Raw genomic sequence first — 21,807 nt, 5'->3', positions numbered from 1 at the left:
ATGTGTTAATTTAATTGTACCAAAATAGGAAGTTCTGTTTAACAAAGAACCCTACATGCAAAATTAATGCATGGATGACAAATTCAGACACAATATTTCCAATGTTTAATATTGACAAGCAATTACTATCCTGTAGTTTCTATGAGGAATTTCTCCAAGTAAACGAGATAAGGACAGCAACTCCATTAAAATGTGCAAAAGATATATGTAGGCAATTAATAGGAAAGGAAACCCTGAGGAGCCAGTGCTGTGGCGTAGTAGCTAAGCCTAAGCCTCTGCCTGTGGCACCAGCATCCCATAGGGGCACCAGTTCGGGTCCTGGCCACTCCTCTTCCAATCCAGCTCTCTGCTATGGCATGGGAAAGCATTGGAAGATGATCCAAGTGCTTGGTCCCCTGCACCCACATGGGAGACCCAAAGGAAGTTCCTGGCTCCTAGCTTTGGATCGGCCCAGCTCCAGCTGTTGCAGCCATTTGGAGAGTGAACCAACATATGGAAGACCTTTCTCACTGCCTCCCCACCACCCCTGTAACTCTGCCTCTCAAAGAAATAAAAATAAAATCTTAAAAGGAGGCCGGTGACGTGGCTCAATAGGCTAATCCTCCACCTGCGGCACCAGCACCCCGGGGTCTAGTCCCGGTCTGTCCCAGTTGCTCATCTTCCAGTCCAGCTCTCTGCTGTGGCCCGGGAGTACAGTGGAGGATGGCCCAAGTCCTTGGGCTCTGCACCCACATGGGAGACCAGGAGAAGCCTCTGGCTCCTGGCTTCAGATCAGCGCGGTGCGCCACCAGCCACAGCGGCCATTGTGGGTGAACCAATGGGAAAAGGAAGACCTTTCTCTCTCTCTTACTATCCACTCTTCCTGTCAAAAAAAAAAAAAAAAAAAAATCTTAAAAGGAAACCCTGAAACAACAAGCATACGAATGGTTACTAAAATGTACTAGCTGTCAGAAAAATGCAAATTAAAACAGCAGTAAGATTATTTCATATGTATTAGGCTGGCAAGCATTAGGAAGCTGTATAATAGCAAATACCAGTGAGGACGCAGGCCCGTGAAAGCCTCTGTGCATTGCTGGGGAGTCATGTAGCCTCCCTGGACAGAATGAGGACCTTATATGTATATGGCTCCATCAAAGGAGGTACTTTTCTCTGAAGGGAGGAGAGAACTTCCACTTTGACTATGGCCTTGTCTAAATAAGATCCAAGCTGGTGAACTCAAGAGGCTTCCATAGCCTTGGAAGCTCATGACAAGAACCTCGGGTGATTACTGACATCAGAAATTAGAGTATCAATTGTTAAATCAACAACGGGAGTCACTGTGCACCTACTCCCCATGTAGGATCTCTGTCCTTAGTATGTTGTACTGTGTGAATTAACAGTAAAGCTACTACTCAAACAGTACTCTATACTTTGTGTGTCTGTGTGGTGCAGTCTGTTGAAATTTTTACTTAGTATATACTAAGTTGATCTTCTGTATATAAAGATAATTGAAAATGATTCTTGATGAAGAATGGGATGGGAGAGGGAGTGGGGGATGGGATGGTTGCAGGTGGAAGGAGGTTATGGGGAGAAAAGCCACTATAATTCAAAAGTTGTACTTTGGAAATTTATATTTATTAAATAAAAGTTGAAAAAAAATATGTATATGGCCCTGCATTTCTACTCTTGATTTTATATTCAAAGGAAGTCTCAAACAGATTAAGAGAACATTTACAAGGAAGTTCACAGCAGCATTATTTGTGCTAGATTGACACTGGGGATAATCCAAGCATCCAGTGCTAGGACATTAGAGAAAATATTGTGGATACAACATTCAATATAGAACACTTCCAACGTGAGATATATGAGCGGTATTCCCTGCATACAAGTAATAATCCAGCAAATATCAGTATCCTGTGATTCTGTTCAGTTCCAATACTATCTGCCTGAATATGGTATCAGCTCCCACAGGTTAGGGGCTCTGTTCCACAAAACTGTTCCCCAACTTCAGATGACAATGACCAGAGCATTGTCACTTCTGACCATCCACCTATAAATCATAGATTCCCATGGCTACCCACTCAGGTGTGATTGATTTGTTATTCATAAAACTCAGAGAACACTTAAATTTACCCATTTATTGTAAAGGGTATTACAACATATACATATGAACAGCCAGATAGAAGAGAAGAATAGAAATAGAGCAAGGTGTGTGGGAAAGGGCGTGGGACTTTTGCCCTCTCTTGGCATGCCTCCTTCCAGGAATCTCCATGTGTTGAACTGTGTGAAACTGAACCCAGTTTTTTTTTGGATTTTTATGGAAACTTCATTATATAGGCATACTTGAGTGCATCATTGGCCATTGCTGGTCAGCCGAACACTCACGTGGGGGAAAGTGGAAAGCCTGAAAGTTTCAAACCTTTAATCACATGGTTTATTCCTCTGGCAACCAACCAATGGCTGTCCAGGAGCCCCTAGCTGGCAGTTACTTCAATAGAACAAAAGGCTCTTTCATCACCCAGGAAATTTCAGGGGATTATCTGAATTGTCTGTTATCTGGAACTGGGGTCAAATACCAAATATTAGCAAAAGATTCTCCTACCATCTATATCTATAAGGGTCTTAGAAACCAGGGGTAGGATAAGTGGCAGGGACCTATATATATATTTCTTATTTTATTCTCCTCATCTCATTTCTTGGAATTATAAAGATTAAATTAAACTTCATAGGGGCCGGCACTGTGACATAGTAGTAGATTAAGCCTCTACCTGTGGCACCAGCAGCCCATATAAGCACCAGTTCACATCCTGGCTGCTCTTCTTCAAGTCCAGCTCTCTGCTATGGCCTGGGAAAGCAGTAGAAGATCGCCCAAGTGCTTGGGCCCCTGCACCGATGTGGGAAACCCAGAAGAAGCTCCCGGCTCCTGGCTTCAGATCAGCCCAGCTCTGGCCATTGCAGCTGTTTGGGGAGTGAGCCAGCAGATGGAAGACCTCTCTCTGTCTCTCCCTCTCTCTATTTGTAACTCTGCCCCTTAAATAAATAAATAAATCGTTAAAAAAAAAATGTACTCTGTAAATGTTTCTTATTGGCAGTGTGTTAAAAGCAAATGTGGGGCAGACTCATAGAATGGCGGAGGTCCTAAACAGCACTCTGGCCTCAGAATCAGCCCTAAAGGCATTTGGATCTGGCTGAAAAGCCCATGAGAGTATTTCAGGCATGGAAAGCCAAGACACTCTGGCAAAAAAAAAAAAAAAACCTAAATGAAAGATCTCTGTGAGTGAGATCTCAGTGGAAAGAACAGGTCTTCAAAGGAGGTAACTTTCTCTGAAGGGAGGAGAGAACTTCCACTTTGACTATGACCTTGTCTAAATAAGATAAGAGTCGGTGAACTCAAAAGGCTTCCATAGCCTTGGAAACTCATGACTGGAGCATAGGGAGATTACTGATGCCATAACAGGAGTGTCAATTTGTAAAGTCAACAACAGGAGTCACTGTGCACTTACTCCTCATGTAGGATCTCTGTCCTTAATGTGCTGTACATTGTGATTTAATGCTATAATGAGTACTCAAGCAGTATTTTTCACTTTGTGTTTCTATGTGGGTGCAAACTGTTGAAATCTTTACTTAATGTATACTAAACTGATATTCTGTATATAAAGAGAATAGAAAATAAATCTTGATATGAATGGAAGGGGAGAGAGAGCGGGAAAGGAGAGCGTTGCGGGTGGGAGGGAAGTCATTGGGGGGGGGGGAGCCATTGTAATCCATAAGCTGTACTTTGGAAATATATATGCATTAAATAAAAAAAAAAACATATAGAGAGGAAAAAAAAAAAAAAAAAGCAAATGTGGGGCCGGCTCCATGGCTCACTTGGTTAATCCTCCACCTGCGGCACTGGCATCCCATATGGACACCAGGTTCTAGTCCCGGTTGCTCCTCTTGCAGTCTAGCTCTCTGCTGTGGCCGGGGAGGGCAGTGGAGGGTGGCCCAGGTGTTTGGGCCTCTGCCCCGCATGGGAGACCAGGAAGAAGTACCTGGCTCCTGGCTTAAGATCAGTGCAGCGCCGGCCGTGGCAGCCATTTGGAGAATGAACCAACAGAGGGAAGACCTTTCTCTCTGTCTCTCTCTCTCACTGTCTATAGCTCTACTTGTCAGATTAAAAAAAAAAAAAAAGCAAATGTGACAACTCAGGATACTGCTGCCAACCCATGCATTTTGTGGCTGTATGAATAGCAACGTAATGAGGAGATCCATGGCAGTCTGTATTCTGCATGTGTAGAAGGTTTAATTTTTTTCTTTTAGTTAAATGTAAATAGAAATATAGGTTCTAATGTTGTTTTCTTGTACTGCAGTTGACTTCTTGCTTGTCTGATGGTACATATAGATCACTGTGGAAGCCTTTGGTCTCAAAGGGAGGACATTGTCTGAAATCCCAAGATATGAATTTAAACAAAATGTACATTTGAATCTTAATATATAATGTGATTTCCTCAAGTGTTTGGGAAAATTTATCACTAAATTACTAGTTGGTTGCATTTTAGTATGATATGCTTTGTCTTTTTATTTTTAAAATTTATTTTTATTTATTTTGAAAGAGTTACAGAGAGAGTCTTCCATCCGCTGGTTCACTCCCCAAATGGCTGCAACGGCCAGTGCTGGGCCAGGCCAAAGCAGGAGCTTCATCTAGGTTTCCCACATGGGTGCAAAGTCCCAAGCTCTTGGACTGTTCACCACTTTTCCAGGTGCATTAACAAGGTGCTGGATGGGGAGTGGAGTAGCCGGGACTCAAATCGGTGGCCATATGGGATACTGGCACTGCAGGTGTTGGCTTAACCCAGTATGCCACAGCACTGGCCTCAAAAGACATGCTTTGAAAGAATCCTTCATACATATCTAGTATGAGAAGCAAGTTTTTTTTGTTTGTTTGTTTGTTTGTTTTTTAATTTGACAGGCAGAGTTAGAGAGACAGAGAGAAAGATCTTCCTTCCGTTAGCTCACTCCCCAAATGGCCACCATGGTGCTTCTTCCTGGTCTCCTATGCGGGGCAGGGGCCCAAGCACTTGGGCCATCCTCCACTGTCTTCCTGGGCCACAGCAGAGAGCTGGACTGAAGAGGAGCAGCTGGACTAGAACCCAGCACCCATATGGGATGCTGGCACCGCAGGTGGTAGATTAACCAAGTGAGCCATGGCGCTGGCCCCGAGAAACAAATTCTTAAACTTATTGATCAGGGATCTGACAGGTCATTGGGGATGATATTTCCTTTCTTAAAATACTAAGAAACTGGGGCTGGTCCTGTGGCGTGGCAGGTAAAGTCACCACTTGCAGTGCCAGCATCCCATATGGGCACCAGTTCAAGTCCTGTCTGCTCCACTTCCGATCCGGCTCTCTGCTATGACCTGGGAAAGCAGTAGAAGACGGCCCAAGTCCTTGGGCCCCTGCACCCATGTGGAAGAAGAAGCTCCTGGCTCCTGGCTTTGGATTGGCCCAGCTCCTGCCGTTGTGGCCATTTGGGGAGTGAACCAGCAGATGGAATACCTCTGTCTCCCTCTGCCTCTCTCTAACTCTGCCTTTCAAATAAATAAATAAATCTTTAAAAATAATACTAAAGCACTTCACTATTTTGACTCTTCTAGGATAGCTTCCAACTAAAAATATTCCATTGTGGAATTAATAGCTATTTTATGATGCTTTTTTTTTTTTTATTTTACAGAGACTGTGCAGTTGATCCAACTTGTGTTTTATGCATGGAGTGCTTTTTGGGAAGTATTCACAGAGACCATCGATACAGGGTCAGTATTGTCCAAATAATCATACCTAGAATTGAATTGTATACTAGATACTTTTTCTTTCTTCTTAAAACCCAATGATTTACTACTAAAGTGGGGGTAGGGGAATAGCAGTGTGTTATTTAAAAACTGCCATACATTATAGGAATGAATTTTGTGTCTACACTTTTTGGAACACATGCTTCCAAAAAGACAATGCAGATATCAGCTCTTCTATATTGGTTTTCAGTTAGTTTGATTTTTTTCCTATTTTTAGATATTTTTAAGGAGTCCATCTGCTGCAGTGTAGGAGAGGACCCAACAACAGTGCATAAGACCTTCTAATTTTATTACTTTTTCACTGCTGTAATACAGTAAATACTTTTCTGAAAATCAAGTATGTTTCTTTGTAAGTCAGGCAAGTTATTGTTAAGCCTCTCTTTGTTCCTCTGCTGGAAATCAAAGACAAACCATGAAGATTCAAAGGTTAGAGAACTGTCGTTAGATTGAACTTTTCACCTTACTCATAGAATGGTAGAGGAGGAATATCTCAATCTTATTCTTAATTCAGAACCCTGCTGATCAGGACTTTTCCTCCTGTTTTTATTCGTTCTACCAAAGGGTTGATAATAATTAACTAAAATGGCCATAAAATCAGGCTCCTTATATTCTGGTATGTTCTTTTTATTCTTGTAAGACAATTCAGATTTCCTTTCAGCTGTACCATCTGTGTTTGGTATTTGTCACAGTACCTAAACTATAAGGGTGGGTTGTAATTTTCCAAGTGACTCTCTACCTGTGATTCTTGCAGTGTATCTTTGTATACCTGTAAATAACTCACTTGTAGGGTTACGTTAATTCAATTGTGATCTACAATACTCAGATATTTACTGTGGGCAGAATATAATAGAGCTCATTGTAAAATTTACTATATCTAACACCCATTCCTGAACTCCCTCACGGTATTTTAAGGAAAGCAGAATTTCTGGTTTGCCAGTTATTACTAACAGGTTCCATCTTGCCAGATTTCTTGAATCATTGCCCTGTCTTAAGAAAGAGTGAATAATTCTTGAACCCTGCAGGTGGTGAAAAGATTATGCTCAGGCAGTCCACTTTTGTACTTCCTGAGTCCTTACCGCCTGTCCTTTTAATGAGTAGCTTTTTTTTTTTTTTTTAAGATGTATTTCTTTGCAAGTCAGCATTACACAGAGGGAGAGGGAGCGGGAGGGAGAGAGAGAGAGAGGTCTTCGATCTGCTGGTTCACTCCCCAGATGGCTGCAACAGCCCGGAGCTGAGCCGATCAGAAGCCAGGAGCCAGGAGCAGGGTGCAGGGGCCCAAAGATTTGGGCCATCTTCCACTGCTTTCCCAGGACACAGGAGGGAGCTGGATCGGAAGTGGAGCAGTCGGGACTTGAACCAGCACCCATGTGGGATGCCTGCACTGTAGGTGGCGGATTTACCCACTATACCACAATGCTGGCCCCAACGAGTAGCTTTTTAGAGAAAAAAAATAAACTATTTCTGTAGTCTTTGTTGGTCACTTTCTCTAAGACAGTTACACCACTCTTACTAGACTCTTCTATGGGACAACAGCTGTATGAATTTTTATAACCTCTAAATATGATTTCATCACAATCTGGTTACAGAGAGAACAGCATTATACCAAGGTAGCCAACACCCAGCAGGAAAACCTTCAGATCCTCCTAATTCTCCCGATTAAGGAAGTCATATAGGCAGATACATCCTCTTTTAAATATCTGCAGTTTACTCAATGCTGCTAAATAGTTTATTTTGTTTTAAACTCACCTAGAATAGCTTATAGGCTTATTTAAAATAAACTGAAGCATTGAGAAATTTGATGTTTAATTTTATCCACTTCAGCAACATTATTTCCTTACTTGATTATTTATTATCTGATAGGCCTCAGTATTTACTGACAAGATACTTACAGTTTGTGTGTTTTTTTTTTTCCCCAAGATGACAACATCAGGAGGTGGAGGCTTCTGTGACTGTGGTGATATTGAAGCTTGGAAAGAGGGTCCTTACTGCCAAAAACATGACCTTAACACCTCTGAAAATGAGGAAGAAGAGGTAAAAACGTTCCTACAAAGTCCTCTCAGGAAAAATTGTTTCAACCATGAGTTCTCAATATTTCCAGAAACAGGAATTAGTTTACAGTGTGAACAAAGGATATGAAAATAGTCATTCTCTTCGCATTCTGTGGGTGCCGTACTGTTGCTAGTGGTACACGTTTGAAATTCTGTCAACATTTGCTTTGTTGACTTTATCCTCATGCATTAATGGAGTGGCAGAATAAAACTTCCAAAATTTGCCATTTAATTCCTGTGTAAGGGTTTAATTAAAAGAAATGAAGTCTACAAGTATCAGACTGTAAAATATTTAAGGATAACATTTTTTTTAGCATACCTGGTCCCACTCAATAAATTCATACATATTTTTAGACTTTTTTTTTTTTTTCAAGATTTATTTTTATTTATTTGAAAGAGTTAGAGAGGGAAAGACAGAGAGAGAGAGATACTCCATCCGCTGGTTCACTCCCTAAATGGCTGCAACAGCCAGGGCTGGGCCAGACCAAAGCCAGGAGCCAGGAACCTCTTCTGGGTTTCCCACATGGGTGAAGGGACCCAAGGACTTGGACCATCTTCTGCTGTTTTCTCTGGTACATTAGCAGGGAGCTGGATTGGAAGTGGAGCAGCCGGGACTCGAACTAGGATGGGATGCAGGTGTCCCAGGCAGCAGTTTTACCTACTACACACTGGCCCCTATTTTTAGGCTTTCTACAGTATGTGCTCGAGATGGAAGAGAGTTATATATTTCGAATGTAGTTTTTAGTCTGTCCTAGAATTATTTTTATAGAAAATAATTTTTTTGTTGATGTTATACTTCATCCTCCATCTTAGAACAAAACTTGGGAAATTTTGATATTACTCTCCTCTTAGGGATATTATTCAAGAATTCCGCAGATTTTCTCAGCCCTGTTGAGGGCATTTCTCTTCATTGTATAGGCTGAGGGTCAGCCAACTATAACCCCACAGTCTAAATCTTGTCTGCAACCTGTTTCTGTCTGGTGCCACTACCACAAGTTAAGAGTGTTGTTTTCTGTTTTTAAATACTTAGAAAAAAAATCAACAGAGTAGTTTTGCTTTGTTTTGTTTTGTTTTTTTTGAGACAGGGCAGCCTTCTATCCACTGGTTTTGGTTTACTCCTCTTGACTGCAGTTTATTTTCCTCTTACCTGCTTTGTACATTTATTTTTAAAATATCACTCTATTATAGGAGTCATATTCTTAAGTGACTGTAATTCTTTTTGGAATGAAATTTAGTTAAGCAGCAAATATCAACTAAATGAACAACCTTAGTGAAGATTTTGTAATATGAAATTTTCACTTATAAATACTGTTCCCATCTCATTCGAATGCAGATCAGCAGTTATTAACAGTTAGGTATTATGCTTAGTAATTTATATGGCATAATGTACCTCACTTAATTCTCAAAACAGCCTCAATTGGTAGATACTGCTATTACCAATATTTAACAGATGCAGAAGAGTGAATCTCAGAAAGATTAACAGCCTTGCCCAGGGGCTGGCATTGTGTCATAGCCAGTAAAGCTAGTACTTTCAACGCCAGCATCCCATGTGGGTGCTGGTTCAAGTCCCAGCTACTGCAGCAGAAGATGGCCCAAATATTTGGGCCCCTGCCACCCACATGAGAGACCCAGATGGAGCTCCAGGCTCCTGGCTTCAACCTGGCCCAGCTCTGGCCATTGCCACCATTTGTGGGATGAGCCAATTGAACCAACAGATGGAAGATCTTTTTCTCCCTCATCTCTCCTTAGCTTTCTCTGTCACTTTGCTTTTCAATCTTTAAAAAAAAAAAATCCCAATAACAGATAGAAATGCTATTATTAAAGAACATGTGCTTTATAAGTTGATATGTGTATTATGTAACACTTATTAGAAAATCAGTTCATGAGGAGCCGGTGCTGTGGCATAGCAAGTAAAGCCACTGCATGCAATGCCAGCATCCCATATGGATGCAGGTTCGAGTCCCGGCTGCTCCACTTCTAATCCAGCTTTCTGCTGTGACCTGGAAAGCAGAAGATGACCAAGTGCTTGGGCCCCTGCACCCACATAGGAGACCCAGAAGAAGCTCCCTGCTCCTGGCTTTGGATAAACCCACCTGCAGCTGTTGGAGCCATTTTGGGGAGTAAACCAGCTGATGGGAGATCAATCTCTCTCTCTCTTTGCCTCTGTCTCTATAACTCTGCCTTTCAAATAAATAAATCTTTTAAAAAAAGAAAATAAGTTCATGATATAAATGAAGTTGTTTGGATGAATGTTCAGACTCTAGCTTATTTCCGCAATTGTAATTGGTCAGTGGAGAAAATCCTCATGCATACTTTATTCCCAAATGACAGCATTAAAGTCAATTGTAAAACATGCTTACCTTTTTAAAATTCCAGTATTGTAGGAATATATCCCATAAAAAATTAAAAGTTCTTCATGACTCCCACTCTCCTCTGAAGTAACTACTGATAACAAAACTTTTTAACACCATACCTTGAGTTCTTCTAGCTTGAAAAGACAGTAAACCTGCCGGTGCCACAGCTCAACAGGCTAATCCTCCGCCTAGCGGCGCCGGCACACCGGGTTCTAGTCCCGGTCGGGGCACCGGATTCTGTCCCGGTTACCCCTCTTCCAGGCCTGCTCTCTGCTGTGGCCCGGGAAGGCAGTGGAGGATGGCCCAAGTGCTTGGGCCCTGCACCCACATGGGAGACCAGGAGAAGCACCTGGCTCCTGCCTTCGGATCAGCACGGTACGCCGGCCGCGGCGGCCATTGGAGGGTGAACCAATGGCAAAGGAAGACCTTTCTCTCTGTCTCTCTCTCTCTCACTGTCCACTCTGCCTGTCAAAAAAATAAAAAATAAAAAAATAAATAAAAAGACAGTAAACCAAAGCTGACCTCTCAACAAATGTTTGTGTTCTGTAATGTAAATATAATCAAATAACTGAAATTATTAGTCATAACTGATAACACAACATAGCATAAGATCTCATTTATTTACTCATTCTAAATCATTTATGCTGTGATGTGAATACACTGCCTTAATCTTTCCTTGCAGTAGCTTGCACAAATCTAGCATCTCTTCGTTGCAGAAATAATTCTTTATAATCAGTGTCACATTTTTTAAAAAGATTTATTTATTTACTTGAAAGTCAAGTTATAGGAAGAGAGGGAGAGACAGAGAGAGAGAGATCTTGCATCCACTGATTCAGTCCCTAGGTGGTTGCAACAGAATTGCTGGGCTAGGCCAAAGCTAGGAGCCAGAAGCTTTCAGGTCTCCCACAAGGGTAGCAGGGGGCCAAGCGTTTGGACCATCTTCCACTGCTTTTCCCAGGCCATGAGAAGGGAGCTAGATCAGAAGTGGAGCAGCCGGAGCAGGAAACTTTGCTCATGTGGGATAACAGCGATGCAGATGATGACTTTACCCACTGTGCCATGATGCCAGCTGTCACATTTTTCAGGAAATTAAAATGTGAATACAGACATGTCAGGAGGATAGAAGAATCTACATTCCTGGACCTGCCCCAAAAGGGCTAATAAAGCAGCAAAATTATGAGTTCTTGATCTCAAAATACACATTCTACAGTGCATTTTCCTATTGCTATTTGAAAATATAGTTAATCGTATATTGTTTTTATTTATTTATTTATTTATTTATTTATTTATTTATTTAGCAGGCAGGGATAGATAGACCAATCAAGCTGCCATCCACTGGTTCACTTCCCAGTTGCCTACAATGGCCAGGCTGAAGCCAGGAAACCAATCTAGGTCTCTCACATGGGTGACAGGGATCCAGCAAACTTGAGTCATTACCACTGCCTCCCAGGGTCTGCATTAGTAGAAAAGTAGAACTGGGAGCAGAGCCAAGACTCGAACCCAGCACTCCAATATGCGATTTAAGTGTACAATTGTCATCTTAACCACTAGGCCAAGTACCCATCCCAATCCTTTATTTTTAAGGTGACATATAATTCAAATGGGAAAGATTTCTGCAGGACCTGGGTTTTTTCAGAGTTCAAACACTACTGAGAATGAGTAGAAACCTCAAAAGCTGATAATTTTTTTCTGTCCAGGACTGTTAGATTTTTCATAAACCCTAGCATTGGTTTCTGACAGATGGTCTTTGTGCCCTTCTCCACTCACCGCTGGTCTGGTGTCTTGTTCCATGTAGCCCTCACCCAACTATCAGCCCCACAAATTAGGGACCAGCCTCTTCCTGTCTGTCTCTCCCCAGATCCCTTCACATGAGTAGAGAAGAGGAGGCAGCTGGGAAGGCCCTGCCACCATAGACTTTACTCCTTCCAAAGGCCTCTTCCCCCAAGACATTTGTTAAAATCAAACTTGAGCAAAACTGAAAGTTTACTATTTAAAAAAATTATTTATAAGTCCTGTTTATTATAATTATTTGATCCATAAAAGTTTTTTACTGGAATAACCGTAAGAAGTGGAGTAATGGGGCCGGCGCTGTGGCGCAGCAGGTTAAAGCCCTGGCCTGAAGCACAGGCATCCCATATGGGCGCTGGTTCTAGTCCCAGCTGCTCCACTTCCAATCCAGCTCTCTGCTATGGCCTGGGAAAGCAGTAGAAGATGGCCCAAGTCCTTGGGCCCCTGCACCAGCATAAGAGACCCGGAAGAAGCTCTTGGCTCCTGGCTTTGAATCAGCGCAGCTGCGGCCATTGCAGCCAACTGGGGAGTGAACCAGCAGATGGAAGACCTCTCTCTCTGTCTCTACCTCTCTCTGTAACTCTTTCAAATAAATAAAATGAATCTTTAACAAAAAAAAAAAGTGGAGTAATATGACCAAAAAAGATTGTTCTGGAATGGGTGAGGTTCTTGTTAGCAGTATCTACCCCTGAGCCAATCCGAAGCCAGAAGCCAGGAGCTTCACTCTCATCTGCCACATGAGTGCAGCCCAAGCACTTTGACCATCATCTTCTGTTGCCTTCCCAGACACATTAGCAGGGAGCTGGATGGGAAGTGGAGCTTGAACCTACGCCCATATGAGATGCTGGCATTGCAAGCAGTGACTTAACCCTCTGCCCGACAGTGCCGCTCCCCATCCCCTTCTTTTTATTCTACCTTCTCCAGTTGTTTTCTGTCACATCCACCATGTGTATCTTTAGTGTCAGTGCAAAAAATATTCTGTTCCATGCATATTTTCAAGAATATTCTGATGCCCATCCCATGATGGTGAAACATTGCTTTTCTACTTTTTAAAAATATCTATTATTTATAATATATAGTATATATATAAAATATATATTATTTATTTCAAAGTCAGAGTTACAAAAAAAAAGAGACAGAGAGAGATCTTCCATCCACTGGTTCACTCCCCAAATGGCTGCAACAGCCAGGGCTGGGCCAGGCCTAAACTAGGAATCAGGAGCTACTTCCAGGTCTCCCATGTAAGTACAGGAGCTCAAGCACTTGAGCTGTCTTTGACTGCTTTCCCAGATGTATTAACAAGAAGCTGGATTGGAAGTGGAGCAGCTGGAACTCAAACCAACACCCATATGGGATGCCAGGATTGCAGATGACAGCTCAATGCACTGTGCCACAGTGTGGGCCACGAAGCATTGCTTTTTCTAATTGAGAAATGAATAATATGCTATTTATCCATTAAGCTAAATAAAGTGTTTAGATTTAAGATAAAATATTGATTAAAGATTATATAAAATGCCTCGCCAACCTTTACAGAAAGGATATCATGGTAAATATATTTAAAGTAACACTTTGTTACATTAACCTAAAAATTTAGTGACTCATTCACTGTTGATTTTTTTTTTTTTTTTTTTAAAGAAGTAATCCAAGACTCAAAGGCAGAATTGGATATTAGTGGTTCTCAACTTGGGTATTTCCCCACCTCCCATAGCTGATCATTTGGCAAGGTCTGGAAATAATTTTCATTTTCATGACTGGGGTTAGGAATGCTATTATAGGACAGGATCCTGCAATCCGTCAGACAGCCCCCATAACAAAGAATTCCTTCCGTTGGCTCACTCCCCAAATGGCCACAATGGCCGGAGCTGCACTGATCTGAAGCCAGGAGCCAGGTGCCTCTTCCCAGTCTCCTACACAGGTGCAGGGGCCCAAGAACTTGGGCCATGCTCCGCTGATTTCCCAGGCCATAGCAGAGAGCTGAATTGGAAGAGGAGCAGCCGGGACTAGAACTGGTGCCCATATGGGATGCCAGCGCCACAGGCGGAGAATTAACCTACTGTACCACGGCATTCACTGTTAATTCTAACATATGAAGTTCCTTGTTAACATGCATGTGTATCTTACCTGCTGAAAGAAAACAGTGAATGATTCTTAAAACATCAAGAGGCAGTTTTCATCTTTAAGATTGGAAAAATCAGGAGGCTAGCACTGTGGTTGTATCAGGTAAAAGCCTCTGCCTGCCTGCAGTGTCGGCATCTAATATGGGCATTGGTTTGAGTCCCAGCTCCTCCACTTCTGATCCAGCTCTCTGCTATGGCCTGGGAAAGCGGTAGAAGATAGCCCAAGTCCTTGCACCCCTGCACCCGTGTAGGATACCCAGAATAAGTTTCTGGTTCCTGGCTTCAGATCAGTCTAGCTCTGGCCATTACAGCCATTTGGGGAGTAATCCAGCGGATGGAAGAATTTCTCTCTCTCTCTCTTTCTCTCTCTGTCTCTCTCTCTAACTGACTTTCAAATAAACAAACATTTAAAAAATAAAGCAAGCCCACTTTTTAAAAAAATAAATAAAATTGGAAAAATCGAGTGTCCCTTTACACCCAAAAAATTTAAGGGTCCACCCTTAAATAACATTTTTTGTTTAATCTGGAAATTGGGGTTAGCATGATAAAAAGGTGTAAAGGTGATAGTAGGGTTAGAGATCCAAGAGTACCATACCAAAATGTTTAGATTAATTCTTCAGGTATTGGAGGGCCTTTGAATATTTCAATTCAGTTGATTGAATAATTGGAATTATTCTGAACAACACTTTAGGAAGGTTGAATTTGTAGGCTGTAAGGTATAGGACTAAATGCACAGGATTTTGAGTGGTGGAGATGTAATGGGGAAGAAGAGAAATAATTGCATTTAACATTGTTTCATTTTTTAAAATCTATTCTTTCTTTCAGGATCCTCTTGTGCATTTGTCAGAAGATGTGATAGCAAGAACTTACAACATTTTTGCTATTATGTTTCGCTATGCAGTAGAGATATTAACCTGGGAAAAAGAAAATGAATTGCCAGCAGAGTTAGAGTTGGAGTGAGTATAACCCATTTATTCTTGGTGTATGAGGAACTCCTAAATTTTAACTTTCATACAACTAGGATAGGACATAATCTGTATTTTTAAAGGTTTGTTTATTTTTGAGCAAAGGGAGAGCTCTTCTATCTGTTGGTACTGATTTATTCCCCAAATGCCTGTAACAGCTGGGCCAGGCCAGGCTGAAGCCAGGAGCCAGGAACTCCAGCTGGGTCACCCACAAGGGTGGAAGACACCCAAGTACTTTGGCCATCGACTGCTGCCTTCCTAGGTGCATTAGCAGAAAACTGGTTTGGAAGCAGAGCAGCCAGAACTCAAATTGGCACTCCGGCATGGAATATGGGCATCCCATAGCGGAGTGCCTGGGTTTGAGTCCCTGCCCCACTTCTGATCCAGCCTCATGCTGCTGCACATGCTGGGAGGCAGCAGGTCCTGACTCAAATATTTAGGTCCCTGTCGTCCACACGGGAGACCTGGCCGAGTCCCAGCTATTGGTGGGCATTTAGGGAATGAACCAGCTGATGGAAGGTGTGTGTGTGTGTGTGTGTGTGTGTGTGTGTTTGTCACTCTTTCACATAAAAGAAAATTAATAATAACCAGCTTTCAAAAAATGCATTTTTTAAGTCTGGTTTTAACCTAACAGTAACCTTAATTTTATAGTTTTTAAGTATGTGTAATCAGGGTTGGCACTGTGGTATAGTGTGGTGCCGGCATCCCATATGGGTGCTGATTCAAGTCCCAGTTGCTCCACTTCCAATACAGCTCCCTAGTAATGTGCCTGGGAAAGCAGTGGAAGATGGCCCAAGTGATTGGGCCCCTGCACCCTGGAAGAAGCTTCTGGCTCCTGGCTCCTGGCTTTGGATCAGCTCAGCTCCTGCCATTGCAGCCTCTTGGCAATATTAGCATTTGGGACCAGATTAATTCTTTGTTATGGGGGCTGTCTGACGGATTGCAGGATCCTGTCCTATAATAGCATTCCTAACCCCAGTCATGAAAATGAAAATTATTTCCAGACCTTGCCAAATGATCAGCTATGGGAGGTGGGGAAATACCCAAGTTGAGAACCACTAATATCCAATTCTGCCTTTGAGTCTTGGATTACTTCTCCAGCAGATCTGTAAACTTGCAGTGCTATTACACCATGCTGTAGCATCCTGCTGTTCTTGATGAAGCAAGTTGTGGAGTTACATATTCAATGTCTGTTTTCCCCCAACAGACTGCAATGTCAGAGAACACAGAGACCACAAGTGACTTTCCCAGTATATGCCCAGTACCTAGCACTGACATAAATCAACCTGAAACACAATATGCAAATAGATAATGCAACTTATCACTAATGCCTTATTCCACAGAGAGCAGAGTGACACCTACTATTGCATGCTGTTTAATGATGAGGTTCATACCTATGAGCAAGTTATTTATACTCTTCAGAAAGCTGTTAACTGCACACAGAAAGAAGCTATTGGTTTTGCAACTACGGTAGATCGAGATGTAAGTAATTTCATCATACTGACACCACATAAAAAACTGAACTTTTGCTCCAGATAAGTTACTCCAGAAGATTGAGTTAACATTTTTTAAAAATTGTATTCAAATATTGGCCACCTGTATATTGTATATAACTGTGAACCATTGCCAGATAGAAAGTTTAAGATGAAACATTGATTTAGTTATCTTCATGCTATGCAGTGATTTAAAATATTGTTATGAAAGTGGGAATTATAGAAACCCAGATTAGATGTTGCTTTGTTCAAGGAAATATACTTACTAATGACTTGAAACAATTAGGAAAATTTTAATTTACTTTTTGTTGATGAATAGGATGAATTTATAAATATTAAAAATCATCGAGGCCAGTGATGTGGTGCAACGGGTTAAAGCCCCAACCTGCAGCACCGGCATACCATTTGGGTGCTAGTTCAAGTCTCAGCTGCTCCACTTCTGATCCAGCTCCCTGATAATGTGCCTGGGAAGGTAGTGAAAGATGGCCCAAGTGCTTGGACCCCTGCACCCATATGGGATACCAGGAAGAAGCTCCTGGCTCCTGGCTTTGGTCGGCTCATCTCTGGTTGTTGCAGCCTTCTGGGGAGTGAACTAACAGAAGACAACACTCTGTCTCTCTCTGTGACTCTACCTCTCTCTTTAACTCTTTCAAGTAAAGTAAATCTTTAAAAAAAAAAAAAGAAAAGAAAAGAAACGTGGGGCAGGCACAGTGATTAAGGTGCTGTTTGGAGCACCACATCTCACACCATTGCCTAGGATTCTAGCTTCCTGCTAATTCACACCCTAGGAGGCAGCAGGTGATGACTCAAGTAGTTCATTCTCTGCTACCCACATGGGAGACCCACACTAAGTTTCAGACTGGCATCAGCCTGGCCCAACTCTAGCTATTGTGAGCATATGGTAAGTGAACCAGCAGATGGAACATCTATCTGTGTCCTTCTGCCTTTCACATAAATAAAATAAATAAATTACTTAATTTTTTAAAAAGATTTATTTATTTGAAAGGCAAAGTTACAGAGACAGACAGACATACACACAAACACAGAGAAAGAGAGAGAGAGAGAAAGAGGGTGGTCTTCCATCCGCAGTTTGTTTCCCAAATGGCCACAACAGCTGAAGTTGGGCCTATCCAAAGCCAGGAGCCAGGAGCTCCTTCCAGGTTTCTCATGTGGGTGCAGGAGCCCAAGGACTTTGGCCATCTTCTACTGCTTTCCCAGGCAGAGAGCTGGAATGGAAATGGAGCAGCCAGGACTAGAACTGGCATCTGTAGGGATGCCAGCCCTGCAGGTAGCAGCAGGGCTACACCACAGCAGCAGCCCCTACTTAATTAGTTTTTTAAAAATTACTAGAGTTTTTATATGCTAAAGCATGTTTGTTTCCTGGTTAAGAAGTTATTGATATTTAAAATAATGTATTTACAGGTTACTATAAATATTTTACTTTGCAGGGGCGTAGGTCTGTTCGATATGGAGATTTCCAATATTGTGAGCAAGCAAAATCAGTTATTGTGGTAAGTGATTTTGACATACTGTATTATTATTTTTTTCTCATTTAAAATTAACTCCATATTTTGCCATTTATAAACATTTTTTTCTGCTTTCATGAATGTAAAGCTAATATTAATCAAAAATCATGTTGAAAGGTAATGTTTCTTGAGCATTGTGTTATTGCTTTATCTGGATTTTTTAAGCAATGTAAGATTGATGTAGAAAACAAATATTTAGGTAAGATTTATGTTTGTTATCTTCCTATTTTTGCATCAGAAAAATCTTTGAAGTTTTTTTGTTTTGTTTTTAATTAATTGAGTTTAATTCACCTTTAGCACCAAGGTTAGAATCCAGAGACAGTTGTTTCTTGGTATATGATGACAAGACATATTCCCTATCCAAATATAACTTAGTATACTATTTTCCTATAAAAAAGTGTTCCCCACGTTACTAGATTTATTTTTAACTACTCCATAAAACTGTATTTCATCAAATATTCTTTTTTTAAAAGTATATATTATAAAATATTTTAAAGATACAGGTAAAAATAGATATAATACAGTAAACACCTATATACTTAAATTTACCATATTTTCTTCATCTTTTAAATAAGAAAAAAAAGAGGTTCTTGTATCTACTCTTCCTAATTATACTAACCTTCTTTCCCTAGAGATAACTACTCCAACTACTTCAATTGATTCACTTCTTTCATTCCTACTTTATCTTTCATATATAAATCTATGTAAACAGTATATGCATTGATTTGGAAGCCATTAAACATTATATAATAATATTCTATTGACTATGTTGTATTGCAGTTTGCCTGTTCACGTCAATGTTGTTTTCAGAATTATCTGTGTTGATACATATTGCTGTAGTTCATTCATTTTTCTAACCATTATAAAGTATTCCACTGAACAGTTTAAGGTGCTTCCAGGTTTTTTTGCTATGACAAATAATTCCTGCTGTGAATATTCTTTGGTCTCCTTTGTTGCATACATGCAAAAGTTTCTCTAGGGTATATTCCAAGAAATGAAATCTCTTGAGTTATGAGGGAGAGTATGAACATTTTTCAGCTTCACCAGATTTTGCCTGGTCTCCAAAACAGTAGTTCCAGTATTGATTCCTGCCAGCAATGTGGGAGCCTTCCTGCTTCTCCACAACTTTGTCAGAGCTGTATGTTGCCAAATTTTAAAAACGTTGCCAATCTGAGGTATATGAAGAGGTATCCTGTCACTTAAATTTTCTTTTCCTTGATTTCTAAGTGTCTGTTTTATTGTTCATTTAAGTTTTCTGTGAACTTTCTATTCAAATCCTTTTCCCAACTTTTCTGTTCTTTTCTCATATTTTGTCTTTTTCTTTCTCATTTATTTGCGATGCCTCTCATTGAGTAAAATCTTTAAATTTTAATGTAATGGAATATCTTTTTCTTTATGATTTGTATGTTCTAAGAAATTTTTCCTTGCTGCCTGAACTTACTGAATTTAATTCTGCAACAAAAACTATACTGTGGTCATATACTAAATATTCCCATTCTTGGGAAGTACATACTGAAATACCTAGAGATAAAGAGCTGTGGTGCATATAACTTCAGTGGGTCTTTTCTTTTTTGGTGTCTCTGTGTGTGTGCATGTGTGTGTGTCTGTGGAAAAAGACAATGCACACATGATAAGGCAGTTGGGATAAATGTTTGCAGCTGATGAATCTGGGTGAGGGAAAGGGCATGAGTATTCTTTCTACCATTTTTATGCTTATTGTAAGTTGAAATTATTTCCAAGTAAAAAATCAGAAAGTATTCATCAGATACTGAATCCTGAATTATTATAACTCTGATGTTCAAATACATTCTTAAATTAAGTGGGACCAGTAATAATTCCGGACTGCTGTTTTTCAAAAGAATGAGAATGTAAGATTCAGAGACAGTGTTGTTTCCTTGATTTTGTTTATGTATTCTTATATATTTTTAGTTTGATATCTTTTTATGTATTCAACTATATCTTCAATTTTTTCCTTTCTTTGAAAAGTTCTTATTTATAAGCTCTTGTGGCTGCATAGGAATGGAGAGATTAATGTTATGGAAGAGAGAGTTCAGAAATAGATACTCATATGAGGAAAATCAATCAACTACAAGAGACAGTGCTTCTTAACCAAGACTGGAAGAACCCCAAGAGTTTAAAAAAAAAAAGTGTGCACACTTTGCTATATGAAACTGCCTAGTAAGATATTTCATAAATGAAGTCAGGAGGCAAATAGTAGATTTGGAAAAACTTTTTCTAACACAAAGGATGGGTATTTAACATTTAACATTAAAACAGTTCCTATAAATTGTCAAGTAAAGAATAAAAACTAGAAAAGAAAAATGGGCAAAATATATGAAAAAATGGATCATACCTGAGAAAAGTATGTAGGCAATAAATATTGGAAAAATTTTGAACTCACTAATTACCAGTTAAAAAAAGATTTCATACCCATCAGAAGAAGAAAGAGCGGTAAAATATCATATTTGCAGAAATGCAAAGAATAGGAATATACATGTAATAATAAATTGCTACAGCATATTTAGAAAACAATCTAGTAATGGATATTAAAGTTTTACCTCTCCTAGAAAAATTTTTCAAAGATTTATTTATTTGTTTGAAAGGCAGAGTGATAGGGAGGGAAAGACAGAAAAAGGAGATCTATCCGCTGGTTCACTGCCCAAATGCCCACAACAGCCAGGATGAGACCAGGCCAAAGTCAGGAGCCCAGAACTCCATCTGTGTCTCCCACATGGCTGGCACAGACCCAAGTACTTGGGCCATAATCCTCCTCCTTCCAAGGTGTACATTAGCAGGAAGCTAGATTGGGAACACAGTGAAGCTAGAATTCAAACTGGCAGTCCAATATGGGATGCAGCATTGGAAATAGCAACTTAACCTGCTGTGCCATGACGCCTGTCCCTCTTCTCGGAACTTATCCCATAGAAATACAAGTACCACAGGCCAGCATTGTGGCATAGCAGGTAAAGCTGCCACCTGCAGTGCCAGCATCCCATATGAGTGTTGGTTCAAGTCCCAGCTGTTCCACTTCCGATCCAACTCCCTGCTAATGCACTCAGGAAAGCAGCAGAAGATGGCCCAAGTACTTGGGCCCCTGCACCCACATGGGAAATCCAGCTGAAGCTCCTGGCTCCTGGCTTTGCCCTGGCCCAGCCCTGGCTGTTGCAGCTATTTGGGGAATGAACCAGAGGATAGAAGATTCATTCTCTTTCTCTTTCTCTCTCTCCCTCTCCCTCCCTCCCTTTCAAATAAATAAATAAATACTTAAAATACAAGCCCCTGTAAGTGTATGTACAAGATGTTCAGTACTGCTTTTTTTATAGTCACAGAAGACTGGAAACAACTTGAATATGAATGTCCTTTTCCAGAGGATGTTTCAATAAATTCACACCACAGAATATTATGCAATAATTAACAAAAATAATAATAAATTAAAGCTAAGAGGCTTAAAAGAATACATAGTATCCTATTTTTGTAAATCAAACTAATAAAATAAAAATTCTTATAAATGTGCACATAAGTAATATGTGTGTGTATATATATATATATATATGGCGAAAATCTGCAGAGATGTGCCTACCATAATAATATAGGTAATGGAGATGAGATGAAGCAGGGGATGAGAAGAGGATCCAAGCAAAAAACAAAAAGGGGTGAGACATTTGGAAAAAGTATTGATAGATTTGAATAGACATTTCTCTAAAGAAGAT

General features: G+C 40.5%; 1 protein-coding gene across 6 annotated transcripts in view; it reads left to right on the top strand.

Moving 5' to 3' along the window:
* Nucleotides 1-21,807, top strand: part of UBR2 (ubiquitin protein ligase E3 component n-recognin 2) — a 119,340-nt gene that overhangs the window by 28,061 nt on the left and 69,472 nt on the right. For all 6 annotated transcript variants that reach the window (XR_011388680.1, XR_011388681.1, XM_070074091.1 and 3 more), the window contains exons 3-7: nt 5,692-5,770; nt 7,724-7,837; nt 14,939-15,069; nt 16,422-16,560; nt 18,020-18,082. Coding sequence is in view for 4 of the 6 variants with exons in the window: in XM_070074091.1 (XP_069930192.1) it covers nt 5,692-5,770; nt 7,724-7,837; nt 14,939-15,069; nt 16,422-16,560; nt 18,020-18,082 (526 nt within the window). In the remaining 2 variants the exon portion in view is untranslated. The remainder of the gene's footprint in view (nt 1-5,691; nt 5,771-7,723; nt 7,838-14,938; nt 15,070-16,421; nt 16,561-18,019; nt 18,083-21,807) is intronic.

Source organism: Oryctolagus cuniculus, chromosome 5, assembly GCF_964237555.1.
Source record: "Oryctolagus cuniculus chromosome 5, mOryCun1.1, whole genome shotgun sequence".
In the NCBI taxonomy this organism is placed as follows: Eukaryota; Metazoa; Chordata; class Mammalia; order Lagomorpha; family Leporidae; genus Oryctolagus; species Oryctolagus cuniculus.
The sequence above is the reverse complement of the archived record's forward strand: the minus strand, read 5'-3'. Positions and strand labels throughout refer to the sequence as shown.